This window comes from Cottoperca gobio, chromosome 11 (assembly GCF_900634415.1).
Source record: "Cottoperca gobio chromosome 11, fCotGob3.1, whole genome shotgun sequence".
Classification (NCBI taxonomy): domain Eukaryota; kingdom Metazoa; phylum Chordata; class Actinopteri; order Perciformes; family Bovichtidae; genus Cottoperca; species Cottoperca gobio.
In genome coordinates this window covers 7,392,913-7,411,731 of record NC_041365.1, presented here as the reverse complement: position 1 = coordinate 7,411,731, position 18,819 = coordinate 7,392,913, and the positions used below count along the sequence as shown (strand labels likewise).

General features: G+C 40.1%; 1 protein-coding gene across 2 annotated transcripts; it reads right to left on the bottom strand.

Moving 5' to 3' along the window:
* Positions 1 to 2,500: 2,500 nt before the first annotated feature.
* Positions 2,501 to 18,064, bottom strand: tpd52 (tumor protein D52). Of its 2 annotated transcripts, XM_029443971.1 has the most exons (7): positions 17,920 to 18,064; positions 8,347 to 8,474; positions 7,307 to 7,455; positions 6,649 to 6,750; positions 5,576 to 5,617; positions 4,847 to 4,895; positions 2,501 to 4,345 (listed from the first exon to the last, which is right to left on the bottom strand). In XM_029443971.1, the coding sequence occupies exons 1-7, from the start codon at positions 17,936 to 17,938 to the stop codon at positions 4,217 to 4,219; spliced, it is 618 nt and encodes a 205-aa protein (XP_029299831.1). In that variant the 5' UTR covers positions 17,939 to 18,064; the 3' UTR covers positions 2,501 to 4,216. The 2 variants fall into 2 exon arrangements, with proteins under 2 accessions (XP_029299831.1, XP_029299830.1); XM_029443970.1 differs by lacking the exon at positions 5,576 to 5,617 and having other exon boundaries at positions 17,920 to 18,058.
* Positions 18,065 to 18,819: the final 755 nt, after the last annotated feature.

Sequence of the window (18,819 nt, the reverse complement as noted above, 5' to 3'; positions counted from 1 at the left end):
GTGCAGAGGAATTGAGGCATCTGAGAGTTAAGCACAGAGGATGTTTAATGAAGCGCAGGGAGCTGCTTATGTGTACACCTGTGTCCGAGTCATTGAATAATTGATGGGAGCGATGAAAAACAGCACATGTACAAAGGCTCCATCTGTGACCTCAGACCTCAGTTGATAAGAATCGTTTCTGTCCATGAAATCGGTAGCTTCCCTTCGCTTTGAGGGCGCAGGAGGTTCAAAGCAAGGGGGAGGGGGAGGAGGAAGAGGCACATATGGATCAGTTAAATACAAGCAATGTAGTTTTTTACATCTGAAAACTGAGGATAAAGAGAGATTCGTGTAGGAGGAGGAGTTTGAAGTTTAAATTAATAGTTTGAAATTTTGAGAAATCTGGTTATTTTCATGATTGCCCGAGATTTAATATAAAAAGATCGACACTGCTCTCATGTTTGGATGAAGCTACAGCTATGTGAGACTGTTAGCGTAGCCGAGCATAAAGACTGGAAACAGCTCGGTTTTTTGTACAGATTCAACAAGTAAAATATAATGTATTCATTTGTGAGCTTTGGAGGTGATGTTAGGACATAGCTAGGCTAGCTGTCTCCCCTTGTTTCTAGTCTTTGTGCTAAGCTAAGCTAACTGTCCACTGGTTGTAGCTTCCCATTTAACAAACAGACGTGAGAGTGATATCAATCCTCTCATTTAAGTCTTGGAAAGAAGGCGAATAAACGTTTTTTTCCAAAAATATCAAAAAGGTCTTTTATATTATATGATGGGAAGTCATTTGGGAATGAATGAACACACAAACTAAGCCATGTTTGAACTGAATGTTCTCTCTGCACATTTAAAACAAGGCCTGCTTCATCATATTACACACACAGACAGTGTTCAGTGTTAGGCATTGTCTTTATTCTTAACACAAAGCACTTGCAATATGTATCTGTTCTATCACAAATATACTCTATTGCACCAATGATGTTTTCTTATATTCTTTTCCACAATATAAAGAAATGAATTCTATGATTATATGATGATTTTTCTCAAAGAAGAATTGATACACACTGACTGTTAACTCGTGTACCTGTTTTTTTTTTCTTATCCGATCTCTGTGTGTGTGTAGAAACCGCCATTGTTCTTGTTATTAATTGTGTTTTCTGACAAGTTGCGTTCTGGTGCTGTTGTTGTTTGACTCTGTGTACAGTTGAAAACCTTCTCCAGAGTGATCTCTGTGTGGCTCTCTGGAGGCATCTGGTTATAACTGAATAAAGATTTTTGGGCAGCTGTGTGTTAGCCGCTGTCACTGTGTCTTTTCTCATCTTCACTATGGAATATAACCCAGTGCATTTACTCAAATACACTTGTGAGTTTCTTGTACTTGTGTATTAAAAATGTTCTGCTACTTTTTACTTCTACTTCACTACATTTTAGAGGCAAATATTGTATTTGTTTGCTGCTAGACAGCTATAGAAACTTTTCAGATTCAGATTTTAAACAGAAAATATGTGATCAGTTTCTAAAATATGACACATGTTTATGAATTATACTACTCAACAGTAAGTTGATAATAGTTTAACTCGACACACTGCTTACACAGTGATAGATCAATAATAATAATGATCAAAATAAAATAATAAAAGTACATTTTGCTGATAATACATAACTTGACATGTGCCTTTATTTGTGCAATAAAAATTAAATGTAATGTATGTCTTAATGAAAGTAGTTCTGGTTAAAAAGGAAGAATATTCCTCAAATATTACACTTGAAGTACAAGAAAAATATTTTGTAATGTTGCATGGTCCTAGTATTTTCGTGTCTTGTTTACTTTCCCGCCTGTGTGATTGCACTGATGAGTTTCACCTGTCCCTCATCAGCCCTGCTTGTCACCTGTCCCTCGTTATCCTCCTCCTGTCTTCCTGTAATGACTGTGACATAATGGGACTTTTTGTAATGTATTACCTTCTCCATGAACATGAGATATATTTAGATTTAAATCCTAACTTTTGTGCTCAGAAACGCAATTTTTCATCTTTTCACAATCCTGCTCATTTCAGACCAGTAAGATAAGATCATAGTAAGAAGTAGATTCTGAACATTTTGGGACTGTTATCCCCTCAGTTTCCTCTCAGAACTGAGCTTCTAAAGAGAGATCTACTAAATATAATGTTCACCAGTTATTATAACTATGAGTCAGTTCAGCTGCAGCAAGTCAATCTGGTCTGGACGGAGACAAAGCCACCCGGAGTTGCTTCTGTTCTTGGCTGCCCTCTTGTGTTTAAATCAGGCACTGCAGCTGCATTTGGTTGTGTTTTGTTCTCAAAGGCGTACAGTCACATGTTTTGACCTTCTGTGGGTTCTTTCAGATGTGTTTCCCCATATTAGAGACTCTGGTGGGTTTGTTTTTTTATAAATGTCACATCCTTCAAATGCAGTGGTATTTGAGGAACTCTCCTCGCATTCAAATAAATCTCCATTTTCCTCATTTTTACATAAAGACTCAGAACAAGGGTACTTCAGAGGTATTTTTAATCAGAGAGCATGTTTTCACTCCATGGTTCCAATTAAAGAACAGACAAATCCAATGTATGTGTGACTAAATACAAATACAAATAAAATCCTCTTGTTTGAGATAAAAGGCTGTAAAAAATAAACTCCGTGGCTCAAATGATGTTACATGAGGACATGAGATACTGTACTGTAAAAATCCATTACTGTCTTCTCAGACAACACAAATGTGTCATTGTTGGTGAAAACAAGCAGACAGCAGAACTGCCCCTCGGCCCGTATGTGGTGTTTTCCCGGGACCCCGATTCAGTTTGGCTGTCAAATTGCATCACAAATGATGAAATGAGGGAGTTTATTCACATGCATGTTTATCCAAATGTCCACCAGCAGGGGAAGACTTGTACCAGGCTGGCCCTGCCCGAGTGTAACAGGAGAAGTGTTAGAGATGTGTTTACATCTTTGTGTACCAGAGGAAACCTGTTCAGAGGTGGCTCTGTTTTCCATTACAATTACAATTCATCCCGAGGGACATGAATGTTAGTACAACATTTCATGAATTCCTCCAATAGTTAGTGGCCCAACCAAACGACCTACACTGCCATCCATAGAGCCATGCTGCTACCATGGCTTGAACAAAAAGTCAAACTTGCAGATTATAGGAAAATAAAGGTAAGTAATTCTGTATACGTCTACAAAATAACAGCCAGTGGAGTCTCTTGCCTTGCTTTTATCTGTATGACTGAAAAGGGAGAGACTAGGTGTTACCTCCCAGGCAGAAACAATGGACTAGTGTTTAAATATTGACCCTGGCTCTGGAAGAGACACATTTATTTCACTCTCACCTCGGGTCAAGGCTGAACCTGGACTGTGTTTGCTCTGCCGCTGTTCTGCTGATCTTGGCTGTTTTCCTGTAACTATCTGAGCGTGGAGATCATTTTCTGACAGACTCTTAATGGGAAAAGGGAGGGGTTTTATTCTGAAGTGTTTTTTGAAATAGCACCTTTGTAGTGGCTGCAGTCGTGACACACAGTATCAGTAGCTCAGATCTGTGGCTTAAAGTATACATAGTGTTGTACTTATATGACACAGAAAGGCATACATTCATATTCTGAGCACAGTGTTACACTACTTTATGATAATGTGGTGTACATTTAATATAATGAAGAAATCAGCTTGGCCCCAAAATGGCAACTCAGGAGTAAAACAGAAAATAGCCCCAAAATGGAGTCAGACAAGTGCTTGTAATAACACCTTCCAGTATAAATCCTTCTCTAATCAAGTCTGTAGTATTTCTATATTTGTGCAATGTTTCTACATTCAAACAAAATATGAAACTGTGTTTATTTGAAGAAAGAAAAAATTAACTAGGAGCATGTTTGGCATCTGAGCTTTGCTGGTTAGACACAAGGTGGATAAATAAAGAGTGCAGGAGGAAAAGGACAGTCATACAGCAGGAAGGATTTCTCCCCCAGCGAGCCAGAATAGACTCAAATATATACGGTCGACACAAGACCACATGCCTGCTCCCATCCCATGCTTTCAGTTTCCACACCAGACAACAATTGAGCGCACGTGTCGAACAGAAAGACCAGACAATTAGATCACAAGCTGTGGTAAGTCACTTGTTTCCAATAAAGGGAGACTGGCACACAAGAGTTTAGGGGGCGAGTGTTGGCGGTCCAGGGGTTAGGGGGTCAAGTGAGGAGGGGCGGCAGGGAGGTCAGCCGGGTCTCAGTTCATCGGCGTTTCCTTGGGGGGACGAGCCTTCAGGCTGATTGAGCTCGTTGGTGGGGCTGCCCATGTCCTGCTCGCCAGGGTTAATGGTGGACGCTGGTGGATTCATCTTGGTCTGAAGCAGGGGGAGGAGACGAGAAGGAATAATTAAATTATTGATCAGTCAATGTGATTTACACAGGCACACAAAAACAATTGAATTTAAAATTAAAATCTGAAAAGCTCATGGGTTCACTTAGTAGCTTCTACAGGAGCTAAAGTTGAAACTGAAAACGTCACGCTCACTTTAAATGTTGATTATAAAGTGGTTTAAAGGTGACTTCTTGTTTTTATTGACTATGAAAGGAGTTGATGAAATGTCTGTAACCTTTAGGAATATTTGATTAAGCTATGATTAGACATTAAATACTGATTTGAAAGAATAATGTTTACAGAAGAGAATTGAGCTGCTGAAGAGCAACAGACATTACCACACAGATAAAGTAGAACTAAATGAAGGACATTTCCTGTACACATTCCTATTGGATCTGTAAGTCCTAATAATTATTAGTTCAAGGTCAGAGGAGCGGTTCTATACACGTCCTGTACGAACTGTACAAAGTCACTTCTTCCTTACCTTCAAAGTATCCACTTTCTCCTCAAATGACTTGAACGTTGTTGCATTCCTGTGAAAGGAAACGACATAAAAAAGACTGATCTATAGTGTTTAAATATATCTGACATGCTTATACACTCTACGAGTTTGTGAAAATGGAGATGTAGACAAGTCGCCCCTTCGAAAGGAAGAGTGAGCAGGATACGACTGTCATCACACCTTTTTAGAGGTCATGTTACCCGATACTCAACACAGACAATGCAGGATTTTAAAGTGACACAATTCTGTGCTACAGATTTCTTTCCATGAAAACACACCCGAGAGAGTGAAGAACAGGATGAGACGAGGTAACAGTCAACGCATTCCTCTGAAACATCATTTAGAAAACATTTATATTTTACATTTACAGCTTAACGATGCTGCCTTGGGTTTGATGCCTTTTATCGACATATTTTTGACAAGCTTTTTGCTCGACCTCTCTCAGCTTGACAAAACAGAGGTCTGTCGAGGCACGATTACAAAAGCTGAAGCTTCACTGATAGCTCACGGTAGCTATTAGCGGTGGCCGCTCTTAGAAACATCACGGTACACACTTGAGACCTTTTTTACAAAATCCATAACGTGAAAATAAAGAACTAAAGCCAGACTAGTTTCTCTTTTACTCCGCTGTGAAGCCTTTTCCTCTTTCATGTTTTATTCAACTCTCAGAGAGCACCTCTGTGTGTCACATTAACACAAACTTCCTCTTACCTCATGACAGGCATACTGGCTGAGTGTTGTAATGAGCGCAAGCTATCCGACAGCATTATGGAGAAGAAAGGGGGAATTAGTGGTCATCTTAGCATAGTACAGAACAAAGAGGGAAAGACAGGCACACGTGTGCAAACACAACATGCGGCACAAACCTTTATTTATTCTCCGATATGTTCAATCAGTGAGTTTTCTAAGTGCATAAATCCTATAAATCCTGCTTTATCCCATTAAGATTGATTGTGTATTAACACAGTGTGTGTGTGCTAATCCTGTGTATTAAAGGGGGGGGGGGGGATATCTTGTCATGAAACACACACATACACACCCTCCCTAACACGCACAAGTCTTTGACCCCTGTCAGGTCGCTTCCCCCACTACCCCACCCCCAAACCAGCTCTGTGTTGAGGCTCATCCGTGAGGCTGCATTTCTCAGCACACTGGTGCTTTGAGGGGCCTAATAATCTTGTTTGCGGCTCAGTAATCCAGAGAGAATAAGGATGACAGGGGAGAAAACAGATTAGGATCGGGGGTGGGGACTATATCTGGAGCTCTATCTCAAATTGAACAATCTGTTGCTGGTTTTTGTTTTTTTAAGCCTTGTTTAACAAGGAAATATTAACAATAATGTGTATTGGTAGATATCAGAGTAGGCACCTTGAAAGCAACATTTGAGGAAATAAATTATGGCTACCATAATATATCCCCGTTATGAGAATATAATAGATGGGCTCTAAAGAGGTATCTAATGGCAACAACATATTGGACCCACAGCTGTTATTACCTCTACATTTATATATAGATACCACTCTGGTTGCAGTTTAGTCATTAGAATTTGTTAAATTATATGCTGAAAGAAAAGTGAAAACTGTGTTCATGCAAAATGAAATGGACTGTAGGAAAGAAAGTAAGAAAGAAATTGGAAAAAGTATTCAGGGTCTGAATCTACCAGCACATCTAACTAGCACTTTGGGATCCCTTGGCAAAAGGATACTGTGGTCTCTCAAAGATCCGGTGCTTCACAAAATATCTTTCCCTTCTGAAGTCCCACTGATGTCTCCTGTCTGACTCACCTGACATCTTCAAGCTTCCGGGTGATGGCTGAGCCCACGTTGGAGAACGCTGCCGTGGCCTTCAGACCCGCCTGAGACAGCGTTTCAGATGTTCTCCTATAGCTGAAATAGAGGAGTGGAGACAGAAAGAGAATGAGGGAGAACGAATGGGGAGCAAAAGGAAGTTGATGAAAAGAGACAGAGAGATCACAGACTGAAAAGAGGCATCAAGATCAGAACTAAACCTCAATGTCTTTTTCATTTCAAAAAGCCCGAAAGCATCACAATGCTGCCCGTTTCCTGCAATATGAAACCCATCAAACTGTTTCACACATGCTACAGGCAGCTTGTCAAAAGCACTGACATAGTTTTCTTCATTGTTGAGAGGAGAAACAATCTCTCAGTTAACCATATTTTCAAGGCATGTCATACAGAAATAAATAAAACATTATCAAACGAGCAGCAGATGCATACGTTGGAAAAATGCTGGACAATAAAGCGGTTTGTCATGAGGTCAAAGGACAAGTTACTGCAAAAGGTATCTCATAAAAAGCTGCAATTGCCTATAATCTAGAGGCAAAAGCTTGATAGACACGGTGTCATAGTGAGAAACTTTGTGAAATGAAACAAGTAAACTGTCAGGTCATACGTCAGCGTGCTGTGGTAGGTGAACACTTACGCGGTGGAGGTGGTGACCTCCTGCCAGGTTTTGGTGAAGTTCTGTTTCAGCTCATTGAGAGGTGTGATGCCCAGCTTCCTCTTAATGTCCACCAAATGCTTCTCCTTAGCTGCCAGCACCTGGGACAGAGTCAGGATCTCATCCTCAACCTGCACACACACACACACACACACACACACACACACACACACACACACACACACACACACACACACACACACACACACACACACACACACACACACACACAAAGACAGTTAGAAACCTATACATGTTCTGAAATCGATCAATGTACACAATATGCTTAACCTCGTCTATTAGTGCAACTAAGGAACCAAAAACAGTAGAGGCTAACTAGAATTATATATTTATTTCCAAATAGAGCTGCAACACTTATTCAATATTAATTAGTCAGTCCACAGCAAATTAATCGGCAACTGTTTGAATTCTTAATTGGTTTTTAAAACAAAATGCAAAACTCTGAATCCAGCTTCTCCAATGTGTTGATTTTATTATTTTCATTGTAAATTATTTGTATTTTGGACTGTTGCTCAGATAAAACATGACGTTGGAAGAAATTGTGACTTTTTCTTTCTGACATTTCATAGAGCAAACAATTCATTGAAAGATCAAATAGAATCAAGTTAGTTTGTATCTCTCTACATGTCGAGTGAAGGGAAGCTGCCACAGAGCTCTCAGATTGTGGTCTTTGAACAGACACTGTACCTGGCTGCTCTGGTTCTATCATTACTCAGTCGATGAATCACAACGAACAAGATGCCACCATTACAATCATGGCGAAAGAGCTGCTGGAAATGTTGGCTGTCAGGGGAATTACAAGTCAAACATCTGAAGCAAGGTCAGTGGTTGGATCAGCTTCAGCGGCAACAAGGGACCTGAAATGAGAATCTTGTTGCTATGGAAGATAATGTAGCCTGATTTTAAAACTCTAACCCCTCTCCACTATTTGCAAGATCGGGTGCAACACCTGATCTTGACTCCCTGGACCAAGACCTCTTTAATCCCTGATCCCTCCTGACCTTGACTAACTCTTCTTGTAGCTCCTGCTGCTCCTCCTCTGTCATGGTGGGGGGAGGGGAAGAGGGGCCGACAGACGTCACTGCATCTTCTCCCACCTCAGGGACTGTGTCTGGATGCAGTTGGGAACCTGTGAGGTAAAATAATAAATGTTAGATACATCCGTACCTCTCACTTGGCGAGTCATGCGTCCGCTTTGAGGCTATATAGTCGTTGCAGAGCAGCTTCTTCTTCTTCTTCTTCTTCTTATTCTTCTTATTCTTCTTATTCTTCTTATTCTTCTTATTCTTCTTCTTATTCTTATTCTTATTCTTATTCTTATTCTTCTTCTTCTTCTTCTTATTCTTATTCTTATTCTTATTCTTATTCTTATTCTTCTTCTTAAAGACGTTTGTGCCCATGTTTGCTGCGTGACAGTGAACAGGTGGTACGGGAGGGAGGGGAGGCTGATGTTGGTTGTCAAACTCCGCTCAGCTGACATGCCCCTTGAGGATGAGGAGAAGAAAGGAAGCTATTCGTAAGGAAAAATATGAGAAGGATCAGAGAGTAGGAAAATAAAGGATGCTAAAGATGCTGTTTGATGATAGGTGATAGCCACGAGGGAAAAGCTTTAATTCCTACTGTACAGTTGCACACAGTCTTATATTCACACACACACACACAGACAGTATACAATGCACACACACTTTGATGTTGTTGCAGTCTCTGACAGAGCTGTGCCCAGTAGGAGCAGCAGTGCATCAATAATACAAATAACTTTCTAGATGAAGACATCCTGGGCTCAAACAATGTGAGAGAACAGAGCGTTGTTGAGATCTGTCAGTCAAAAGCACACCAGCAGGTGAGGATGTACTGGGCCGGATCTAAGCTGGAATAAGCAGACGTGCCTTCGAGGTCATTTTTGACTCATTGCATTTCAAGAATTCAGAGTAAAAGTAAACTTATAGAAACAAAAGACACAAATGGGTTGCTGTGAAAAGAAAAAGAGAAAACCCAAGAGTTGAGTAAATCATTGTGGGGGAGGACACACTAAAAAGAACAAATCGGGACTATACTGTGCCAGAACTGAAGTATAGGCCAACATAGACCTGAGAGGAGATTTCATGGTGTTACATTGCCCTCTCTGGCCCTTGACCCTTAAATATCTTCTTTTTTCTTTTTACGCAACAGAACCCCATAACACTTCCTCATTTTAAACACTTTGCACCCTTTCTCTCTTTTGTTACTCCACAAAACTCCAAATGCTACAACATTTCTGACGGAGACAGAAAGTTGGTTGAGGACAGAGAAGCCACAATCACAAGAAGCAATATTATACTCCCACAAAGAATACAGTGGGACTTTATGACTGGGCTGTGCCATTACTCGCCCTAACACCATGGGAATAAGAAGTGATGATTGAATATGTCTCAAGTGAAAATATTGACATGTTAAAACATGCGTGCGATCTAACAAAACATCAGTTAATCATTTTACAGAGGAAACAGAGCATTACAGTAAATAAGTGAGTGGAAATGGTCTTTTCAGCCTTCAGCCCTGAAACCACGCCCACATCACCTGCCCTCCACCTCTCCCCCCCCCCCCCCCCCCTCATATCTCCTTCTCACCTCTTACAATTGCCCTCTCTTCCCTTTATGGATGATACAGCAGTGCCATTTACACACACCCGTCCTTTTTTACATTTTTAAAATGTATTATGCTGTAAAATTACATTCAAAGTCCAGCAGCTGTTCAGGCTGACAACAACAGGTGCTGTAGGTTTGACAACTGGCCTGGAGTTATCTTCTATTTACAATTTGGTAATATATTTCTGCAGGCAGCAATGCGAGATCTGTATGTGCGAGTAGCTGAGCAGCGGATGTATGCCTTGGAGGTGTGTTTCCATCAGTAGGTGCCGAGAGTGACAGAGAAAAACAGACACAAAGGGAGAGAGGAGGGAGGAGGGAGGAGGTGATAACGAGTCACAAGCAAAGCTCGACAATTGTTTAGCTTCAGTGAACTAATGTAGCCTTATCACCATTATAGTTTGTACTTTGTTATAGTGACTAAATCATTCTATGAGCAGCACAAAGAAATGTGGGAATTGATGAATCACTTGAAGCTGTATTTCTTATCTATGTTTAAGATAATGATTCGCTGGACTAGGTTTCACAAAAATGTAATATTAAAACGCATTTTGTTTGTGAAACAACGGTACAATGTGTTAAGACAGTTTTACACAGAAACTCAGACATGGTGCATCACCTGACACCAACATGTGGCTCTGACATAATATAATCTGGACTTTCTCAACACTACATTTCCACTAAATTAATGGCTAACCCCAAAAGATGTGCCAACATCTTCCTGACATGAAATGATGAGAATTTAAACATTTCAGAAAGCACACTCGGTGAGGTGCAGACCAGAGTGAGCTTTGGTGCAAATGTATTAAACAAACCACACAACTCTTCTCTCAATACACCAAAAGTCTTCGGCCAAAAAGAGATGGAAGTAGTTTGAGCCTCCCATGTTTTGTAAAATTAGTGAAAAACACACCGATGAAAGCAAGATAGATGAAAACATTCGGTGTAGTAGAAAGGAGCTGTGCAATGAAATACCACAGAAAAATTAATTGAATCTCATTTAGAAATATTTTCAATAACATTTTAAAAAGTCTAGAAAAGAGGTTTAGAAGTCTGAACACTCAATGAGGTAAACTCAAAATGTCACACACACAGCTTTGTGTTCCCCCAAATTCTACCCAACCAATGAACCAAACCCGTGTTTTGTCTTTCTCACACACAACACACAACACACAACACACACACACACACACACACACACACACACACACACCCCCCCCGCCCTCTCCCTTTCCTCCTTGTGATTACCTCTGGTTTTGACTGCTGGCGAGCTGGGCGGCGTGTCGCTGTAAGCCGGGGAGAGATAGAGGTAGCTGGCGTTGACTCCTTGTTCAAAGTCAAATGGAGAGTGGTATTCCTCCAGGGGCTCCATGTTTACAGCTTGTGGTGTGTTTGTTGGTCAGAGTGACTTCCACCTCCCCACCACCACCACCACTACCTAAGCAAAGCCAGCCGAGTGCTGATTGTCTGCATGTGATCCAGGCGCGTGCTGGCTCTGTGTCTCCCTGTTTACAGCCTCCTGGACTCTTGTGGTGTGTGTGACAGAGGGACACAACCTCCAAGTGTGTGAATATGTTGGAGGAGGGTTTGTATTGGCTTTCAGGTGGTCAGAGTGAGAGCACAGTGAAGCCGGATTTCCATTTTTCTGTTTCTGCAGCAGGCCAAGGCATTGTGAACTCTCTGTTCCTTTCTTGCTGTTAATAAGTTACCTGTCCCTTCAAGCAGCTGTTACACACACACTCTCTCTCCACACCCACACCCTCCCTCTTCCTCACCACCGTAATCCCAAAGGTCAATTTTCAATCCATCCTTCAAACATCCATTTGCACAATCAGCGCCGTTTTCAGATGTTAGCCATTGTTAGCAGAGCTGCAGTGATATTGCGTGACACGCCGGGTTTCAATACTCTGTCGATTCCCTCTCTCCCTCACTTTCCGTCAACAAGCCTGTCATCCAAGGAGGAAATAAAAGAGGTCCCATTTGTGTGGCCTGGTCACATGATTCGTGTGTGGGCATTAGATGAAAAGCATAATCTGCAGTGTCCCAGATTACAACGAAGCGCTAATCCAGGGTGGCCAGTCCAGTTTGGAGCAGCAGTAATGCTAGTCAGCTAGAATGGATGGGAGAGGATGCCAGAGGCTGCACTTGGTATTGTGTGGTAAAGAGAACATGTATATGCGCCACTATACATGTTTGTGTGTAAATACTAGGGCTGCAAATATGAATCTTTTCTCAATTAATCGATACATACAATGTTATAAATAAACACAACCCCCAAACTACAAAATCAATCACACACACCCCCCACCCCCCCCCCCTACAAATTCTGACAGTAATCTTCTTCTTTAGAGGAGATATATCTGTGGCAGGAATTCACACTGCATGAAGGGAGGAAGTGTGCACAAATAGGTCATGTGTCATTTCATTCAGAGACATTCAAGGAGTGTCAATAGACAGGAAGTGAATGCAAGCACTTGCTCGTACTCACAAGGCTGCAGTGAAGTGAAAAAAAAAAAAGCCGCCTGGTGACATTCCAGCACTCATTTTGTGACTGTGGATGTCATCAAGAATGTATTGTAGTTCTGTAAACAGCATGCGCATGTATTAGTCTGAAAGTGACAGTACAGTGGAGCTGTATGAAATCAGGATCATTGTAAACTTCAAAGTTTTCAATGATGCCGTTCTGTACGATCCAAATCACTTCGGTCATGCAAGGCTATCATGCAAGGCTATCATGCAAGGCTATCATGCAAGGCTAACATGCAAGGCTAACTAATGTAACTGTGCTGTGCCCTGATCTGCAGTCAGGCTTCATTGCGTCCATTCAGCAAGGTCAGCCCAGGAAGTGACACACATACAGTCACTCATCGCAAACGATCAAGTATCAACATGCCCACATGCACTAAAATAGGCCCACATCAAGGACACTGAATCCTTCCTCTCTTGCTCCTCAGATTATTGCTCTTTTGTCTCTTATCGTTTTTATTAGGAAGCAACCAAATTGTGCATCAATTGCTACTGAAAGTCCCACATGGCCCCTTTTTCACAGTAAAAAAAGAGAAATCAGTTTACTGTAAAAGCTAGACACATCTGAGACTGCATTATTCCGAGACAAAATAATATAGTGGCAAAATGGATTCAGTTGCAAAAACAATATATCTGTTTTTATTTATTTTCCTGAATCATGTGGTTTGTGTTTGTAATCTAGGGAATACATTTTTACATCACAAATCGATACTTAATCAAAACTCTACATTACTTCGACTCCTCACCAGTTCCTCCACTTACTCATGAGCGACACTGGATTCATGTGACATCCACTGGTATGCTTGAATTGGATGAATGCTTTAAATATAATGAACAATAATTCTATCAAAATCACACATTTGCTTTGAAAGAAATCTCAGACAAAATCTCAGACAAAATCTCGGACAAAAACAGCAATCAAGTTCTCAGGATTGGATAGAAGATGATAGCATCTTAAACCCATCCACCCTGACTGTAGGCACAAACAGCCATTTTCAATTGGTTAATGAAGCACCGCATGAAATCCATTACCTCACTATTCATGGCATACCCTGTCACATGGTCAGCCTAAAACAAGAATCATGGGACGTAGATGGCTGGGGATGCAGCGAGAGTGCCCACAAAGTTCACATGACATGTGCATAATGGGAAACAGCAAGAAGGGAAAACAGATACTGCACATGCGCTGTGTGCACTATGTTTACACTACACTGCTCCTAGCTGTGGCTTCATATTGACAAGAAAGAGAATAAGCATATTCCTAAAAATGTTGAAGTATTCCTTTAAACAAGATGAACATACTGAGTCAGTTTCATTATTTAGACAATGTCTGAAACATGGAGACTTATACCAAATATATAAGGGACCCTGATATTGAAGAAGACGCCTGTTTTCCTTAGTGAAAGGGTTACTCTCATACCATGTGTGCAGTCCCCCAACGGTCACATCATAGCTGACAAGTATGAAATAAAACTCAAATTATTCTCTGCAGTTATTATACATAATAATTAGTTTCAATCACATAGGCTACACCCACTACTGTATGTTCCATTTGACAGTGAGGCCCAAAGTTTCTCTCTGCAGTGTCATGTTGGAAGATACTACGTCTGATGCCAGAGCTACCAGGCAGGTGAGACCTCTGCGTGGTTAAATCTCACAGGTTAATGAAACATTCTCCATAAAGAGTTAAAAAGGACAAGGAATTAAATAGCCACTGCATTATGAGTTGACCATTTGTAAAGTTTCTTCTTTATGTTACAAAGTTTTATAACAAAGACTATTTAAGACTGCATTTTGTTTTGCTACATGTAACAATTTACACAAACATGACACGTAGCCTATACACACAGTACCAGTCAAAGGCTTGGACACACCTTCTCATTCACATTGAATGAATTAGAAGGTGTGTCTAAACGTTTGACTGGTAATGTCAATATGTATATGTGTATATATATAATTATATTCAGGTTCTAAAAAGGTATTTTTGCCTCAACTTGTCTTATGGTTTTAATTTCCATCACTCTCAGTGCTGCAGTAAACAGAGCATAGTGCAGAAGCTTTAAAGGGTGGGAAAATTCAGCCCATTATATAGAACATGGGGAACATTTTAATCATATACCATATTCACCTCAGTTTTCATTCATGTCAAAGATCAAAGTTTCCAGATAGACAGGGGGGCTTTCCCTTTAATCTTTGAAATCAAATGTGCAAATCTGCTGACACAACCTGAAGGTTTTCTGGTTAGGCTAGAAGCTGCGTAGTATGTTTTATTAAAAATGATTGCTCACATCAAACCCTTGAAGAGCTCTTTTTAAAAACAACTTGTGAGAACCATGAGTGTGCAGACAGACAGTTTAGGGAAACCAGCATCTGTGGAACATTTACACATCTGCCGAGTTCATTTGACCTACAGCGCTGACATGAACAGTATCTAATATTATCAAAGACAAAATGCATAGTCGTTGCTATCCTTTACAGTGCAACAGTTAATTCATTTAAATATGAATGTTTTTACTTTTCAATGTGCAGCAATCCTTACAGCTATGATTGTCAACAGATATTCAGTCATTTAATGTTAAAGCACTTTTTAAAATGGGTTAAATCAGACCTAAAAACTGGACAGGATGATAGATCAATATTTTCATTCAACATTTTATATGTTGTCATTATTGTGAGAACATTCTCATATCAAGAAATTGGGGAAAGTTTTATTTGTAGGCTGTAGGCCTACATGGTTGGAGGGATTTTTTTCTGTGACAGACTTCCTCTGACTGTTCGCACAACTGAAAGCATCCAGTTGTGCCTCACTGAAATCTGATAAGGCAAAAATGTTGGCCACTGTTCATGATCAGTCTCATTAGACAACGCAGTTTGAAAAACAAGATAAGATTGATAAGACATTTTTTAACATCTGATTTGAGCCAAGACCGTACACTTCCATCAAGGAGGCAGAAAGTACCAGAAACAGGTACAGATCATGTATGACTTTCTTGTCCAGCTACAAATTCCCCCTTTTTGTGATTGAGGTATTCTGGAGCATTTTACCTAATAAAACCTTACAGGGAATTGCAAAAACACTGGATAAAGCTAGAACTACTAAAGCAAAGAAATTCCAACTCCAGCTAAAAAAGGAAACCATACGATCGTTAGGCTGGAAAATCAGTTTAACTGCAGGTAAAAGTACAATGGAAGAGATGATCGTTATCATTAAGGTCATCTACGTACACACAATCAGAGGAGAGCAGACTGCACTCCCCTGAAAGCTCCTTTGAGAAGTACCAGTGAGATCACACTCAATATGCACTGATCTCCCTCCTTCTAAAACCTTCTAACGAGCTCCTTCTCGTCTGGGTATTTGTAATGCTTCAAGTAAAATACTGATAAACGACTGTGGAAGAACACTTTAGCACTGAGTGGAATAAACTGATTCAACAAAAACAGATTTAAAAAAAAGGAAAGATCTGTAATGAAAAGTGCCTCAAATACTGGCGACTGCGCAGGCTGAAATCCAACAGGTGACAGTGACAGGGAAAACATCACCAAGGACGCAGGTACAAATGGTGCCAGGCAAGCTGCCATAGAGGCCAATAAAATGAACTTCACTGTCTGTTGCCATAAGAGTGTGACTATAACTAAACTAAATATATAACTAAATCAGTTCCTATGATGATACTTGAAAGGAATACAATGGCAACAAGGAAGGATGAAAATGTACTTCTGCTACATTAGAGAAGGCCATAACTGCCACATATGAGACAAAAAGAAAAGATAACTGCTGCTGTTGCGCACACACACACACACACACACACACACAACACACACACACACACACACACACACACACACACACACACACACACACACACACACACACACACACACATTGGAAAATATGTAATGTGTTAAGGGAAATTCTTGAAGGCATTTGCAAAGCACAGGAAACCAACAATACAAAAGAGGAACTATGGTCACAAGACAAGCAGCCAGGAAAGGACCCCTTCTCCAACAGTAACTAAGAGACTATTTGCTTAAAAATACATCAATCTAAAGAGCTGTCAACCGAATACATTGAAACCAAACATTATGAGCTACTCCAGGGCAACTGTATTGAAAAGTATTTCTGTTACGGTGTTCACCCCCAGCACATACACAGACTGACTGACACAAGCACCAATTACCAACGAGTAGCAGGTTATATCTGTCAATATATCAAATATGCAGCGCCTTTCCTTAGAGTAAACAACATTTTTCACCTTGAGGTCAAAATACACAAAATAAAACATGCAGACATCAGGAAATTACATTTCTTCACAGGGTTGAAGAATGTTTTGGCTGAAGGGAAATGAGGTCAAGGCTGTACCTTGTTTACCTGGCATGCCCTTGAGGTGAACAAATAAACCTCTGTCACTTGCTTTTTTCCACAATAACTACAAACAAATCAAATACAAGAGAGGAGTGTTTTTGATCAACTAAACGGAGTCTTCCTTACAAGCTTTATTGGTTGGAAATGTCTTATTTTCTTGCGTTGCAGCAAAAACGCATGCATTTGCCTGAGAAGCGGCACGTAAGCCTGGAGGATGGGTAAATGGTGTCGAAGCATGAGAGAGCAGATGGCTCCCTGGCAGGATTGGAAATGTCCAGGTAGGTGGAGGAGAGGAAAGGAAGCAGGGATGTTAGGGCCAATGCATTCACAGCATACCTGTGGTTTTTTATTAAAAAATGCTTTGGCAGTCCCACACGTGTACTTAGGCCTGTTTGACCCAACTAACAAACCTCACAGTCTTCCAACATAGACTGAAAGGACTGTGCTACTTTCAAACTAACTGTATGCTCTCATTATTACTTTCAAAAAGGACCAAACATGTAGACAGTGAGGTTTGACTAGACCAGGTATAGGCCTCCTGGGGAGATTTAGAAAACATGTAATAAGCTGTCAAACGGGTGTAACCTACTTGTAAAGTTCTCAAATACAGAATATAGATGTTTCACCTAACCTAAGAACAATCCCATTACACGACCTCAAAGTGTTTATTGTTATCAAACCTACGCAAAATGTGCCTCTCAAACGTTCTTCCCAAATATAGTTTACTTTAATAGAAATAACAGCTTCCTCGTTTATTTTACTGAAGTAACGTTATCTCTTCGTCTGCTTACATCCTGAACCAGTGCTGTGTAATATTCCACTTCCGTCATATTTTTGGTAAACGTGATTGATATATTTGAAATAATTATTTTAAAACGTCATGTCTGTCACAAAAATGCACTTTATTTGAGTTTGAAAAGTACCATATGTTCTCAACGGACTAACTGTAATCACTGCGCAAAGTTAGCTAGTTTGCTAACTTTCATGTGAGACAAAGGTAGTTTAAAAAGATATTTTGGTAACAACATAGTCACTGGGAGACATTTTAGCAAATTAATTACCTTTCTCTGCTTCCTCCATTGTACAACTGAGTGTTGTTTCTGGTAGTTTCTATGTCCAGAGTCTGCAGGTTGTTCACTTAGCTGCTGCAGATCTTCCTGCTCTCTCTCTCTCTCTCTCTGTTACCAGGCAGCTCGCCGTGCGGGGTGGGGTTCGCTGTGACGTCAGCACGCAGCAGTGTAAACAGAGGCGAGCACGTGGATCAAGTTTTACATCATCAACAAGGCAGAGCTGCATGACACCGACGCGTCATTATTTATATATTTTTTATTTTACTGTACAACAAGAACTTAAACATGCATATTTGTCACACATGTTACATATAAAATGTTAATGGTTGTGAAATACAAGTTTGTAGTGTTTTATTATCATATGCAAAAATAATTACAGTGAAGCACAATGAAACAAAAGCAACAAATAAAATGGTGCAAGTAACAATATAGTGCTAAGATATAAACATAAATAAAATATAAAGTAATTTTAATTTGTTGTAGACAGTATTTCAAATGAATAAACTGAATGTAAACAGGAATGGAGTAAATATATATGCATATCCTTGTTAAGATACAGTCTCAGTTACATAGATAAGTTTATCACATACAAACCTGCAGCTTTTGATGCCAAGTAGAGTCAGGGACATGTGTGGTGTGCCACAGTTTTATGTAGCTAAAGTTTTAACCTGTTGTAATACAGAAGGTACAATATAAATGTGAACAATGTTTGGAATGTAGCTGATGATATTACTGGATAGTTTTAGTTAATGTCTATGCTTGCAATCCAAACCTGTTTCTATTTATCATTTTTGTTTCGGCAGTTGTCAATGACACACCTCATGAATGAAGTGAAACTAGTGGCCATGTAATCAATTTGTTATTTTAACAAATGTCTTTCTTAATAGAAAC

Excerpts from the sequence above, each read along its gene's own strand:
- tpd52 (XM_029443971.1), bottom strand. Across the intron at positions 7,456-8,346 it reads TACAAGAAGAGTTAGTCAAG|GTTGAGGATGAGATCCTGAC; the intron begins GTCAGGAGGGAT and ends GTGTGTGTGCAG. Across the intron at positions 5,618-6,648 it reads CGGAAGCTTGAAGATGTCAG|CTTGCGCTCATTACAACACT; the intron begins GTGAGTCAGACA and ends GCTGTCGGATAG.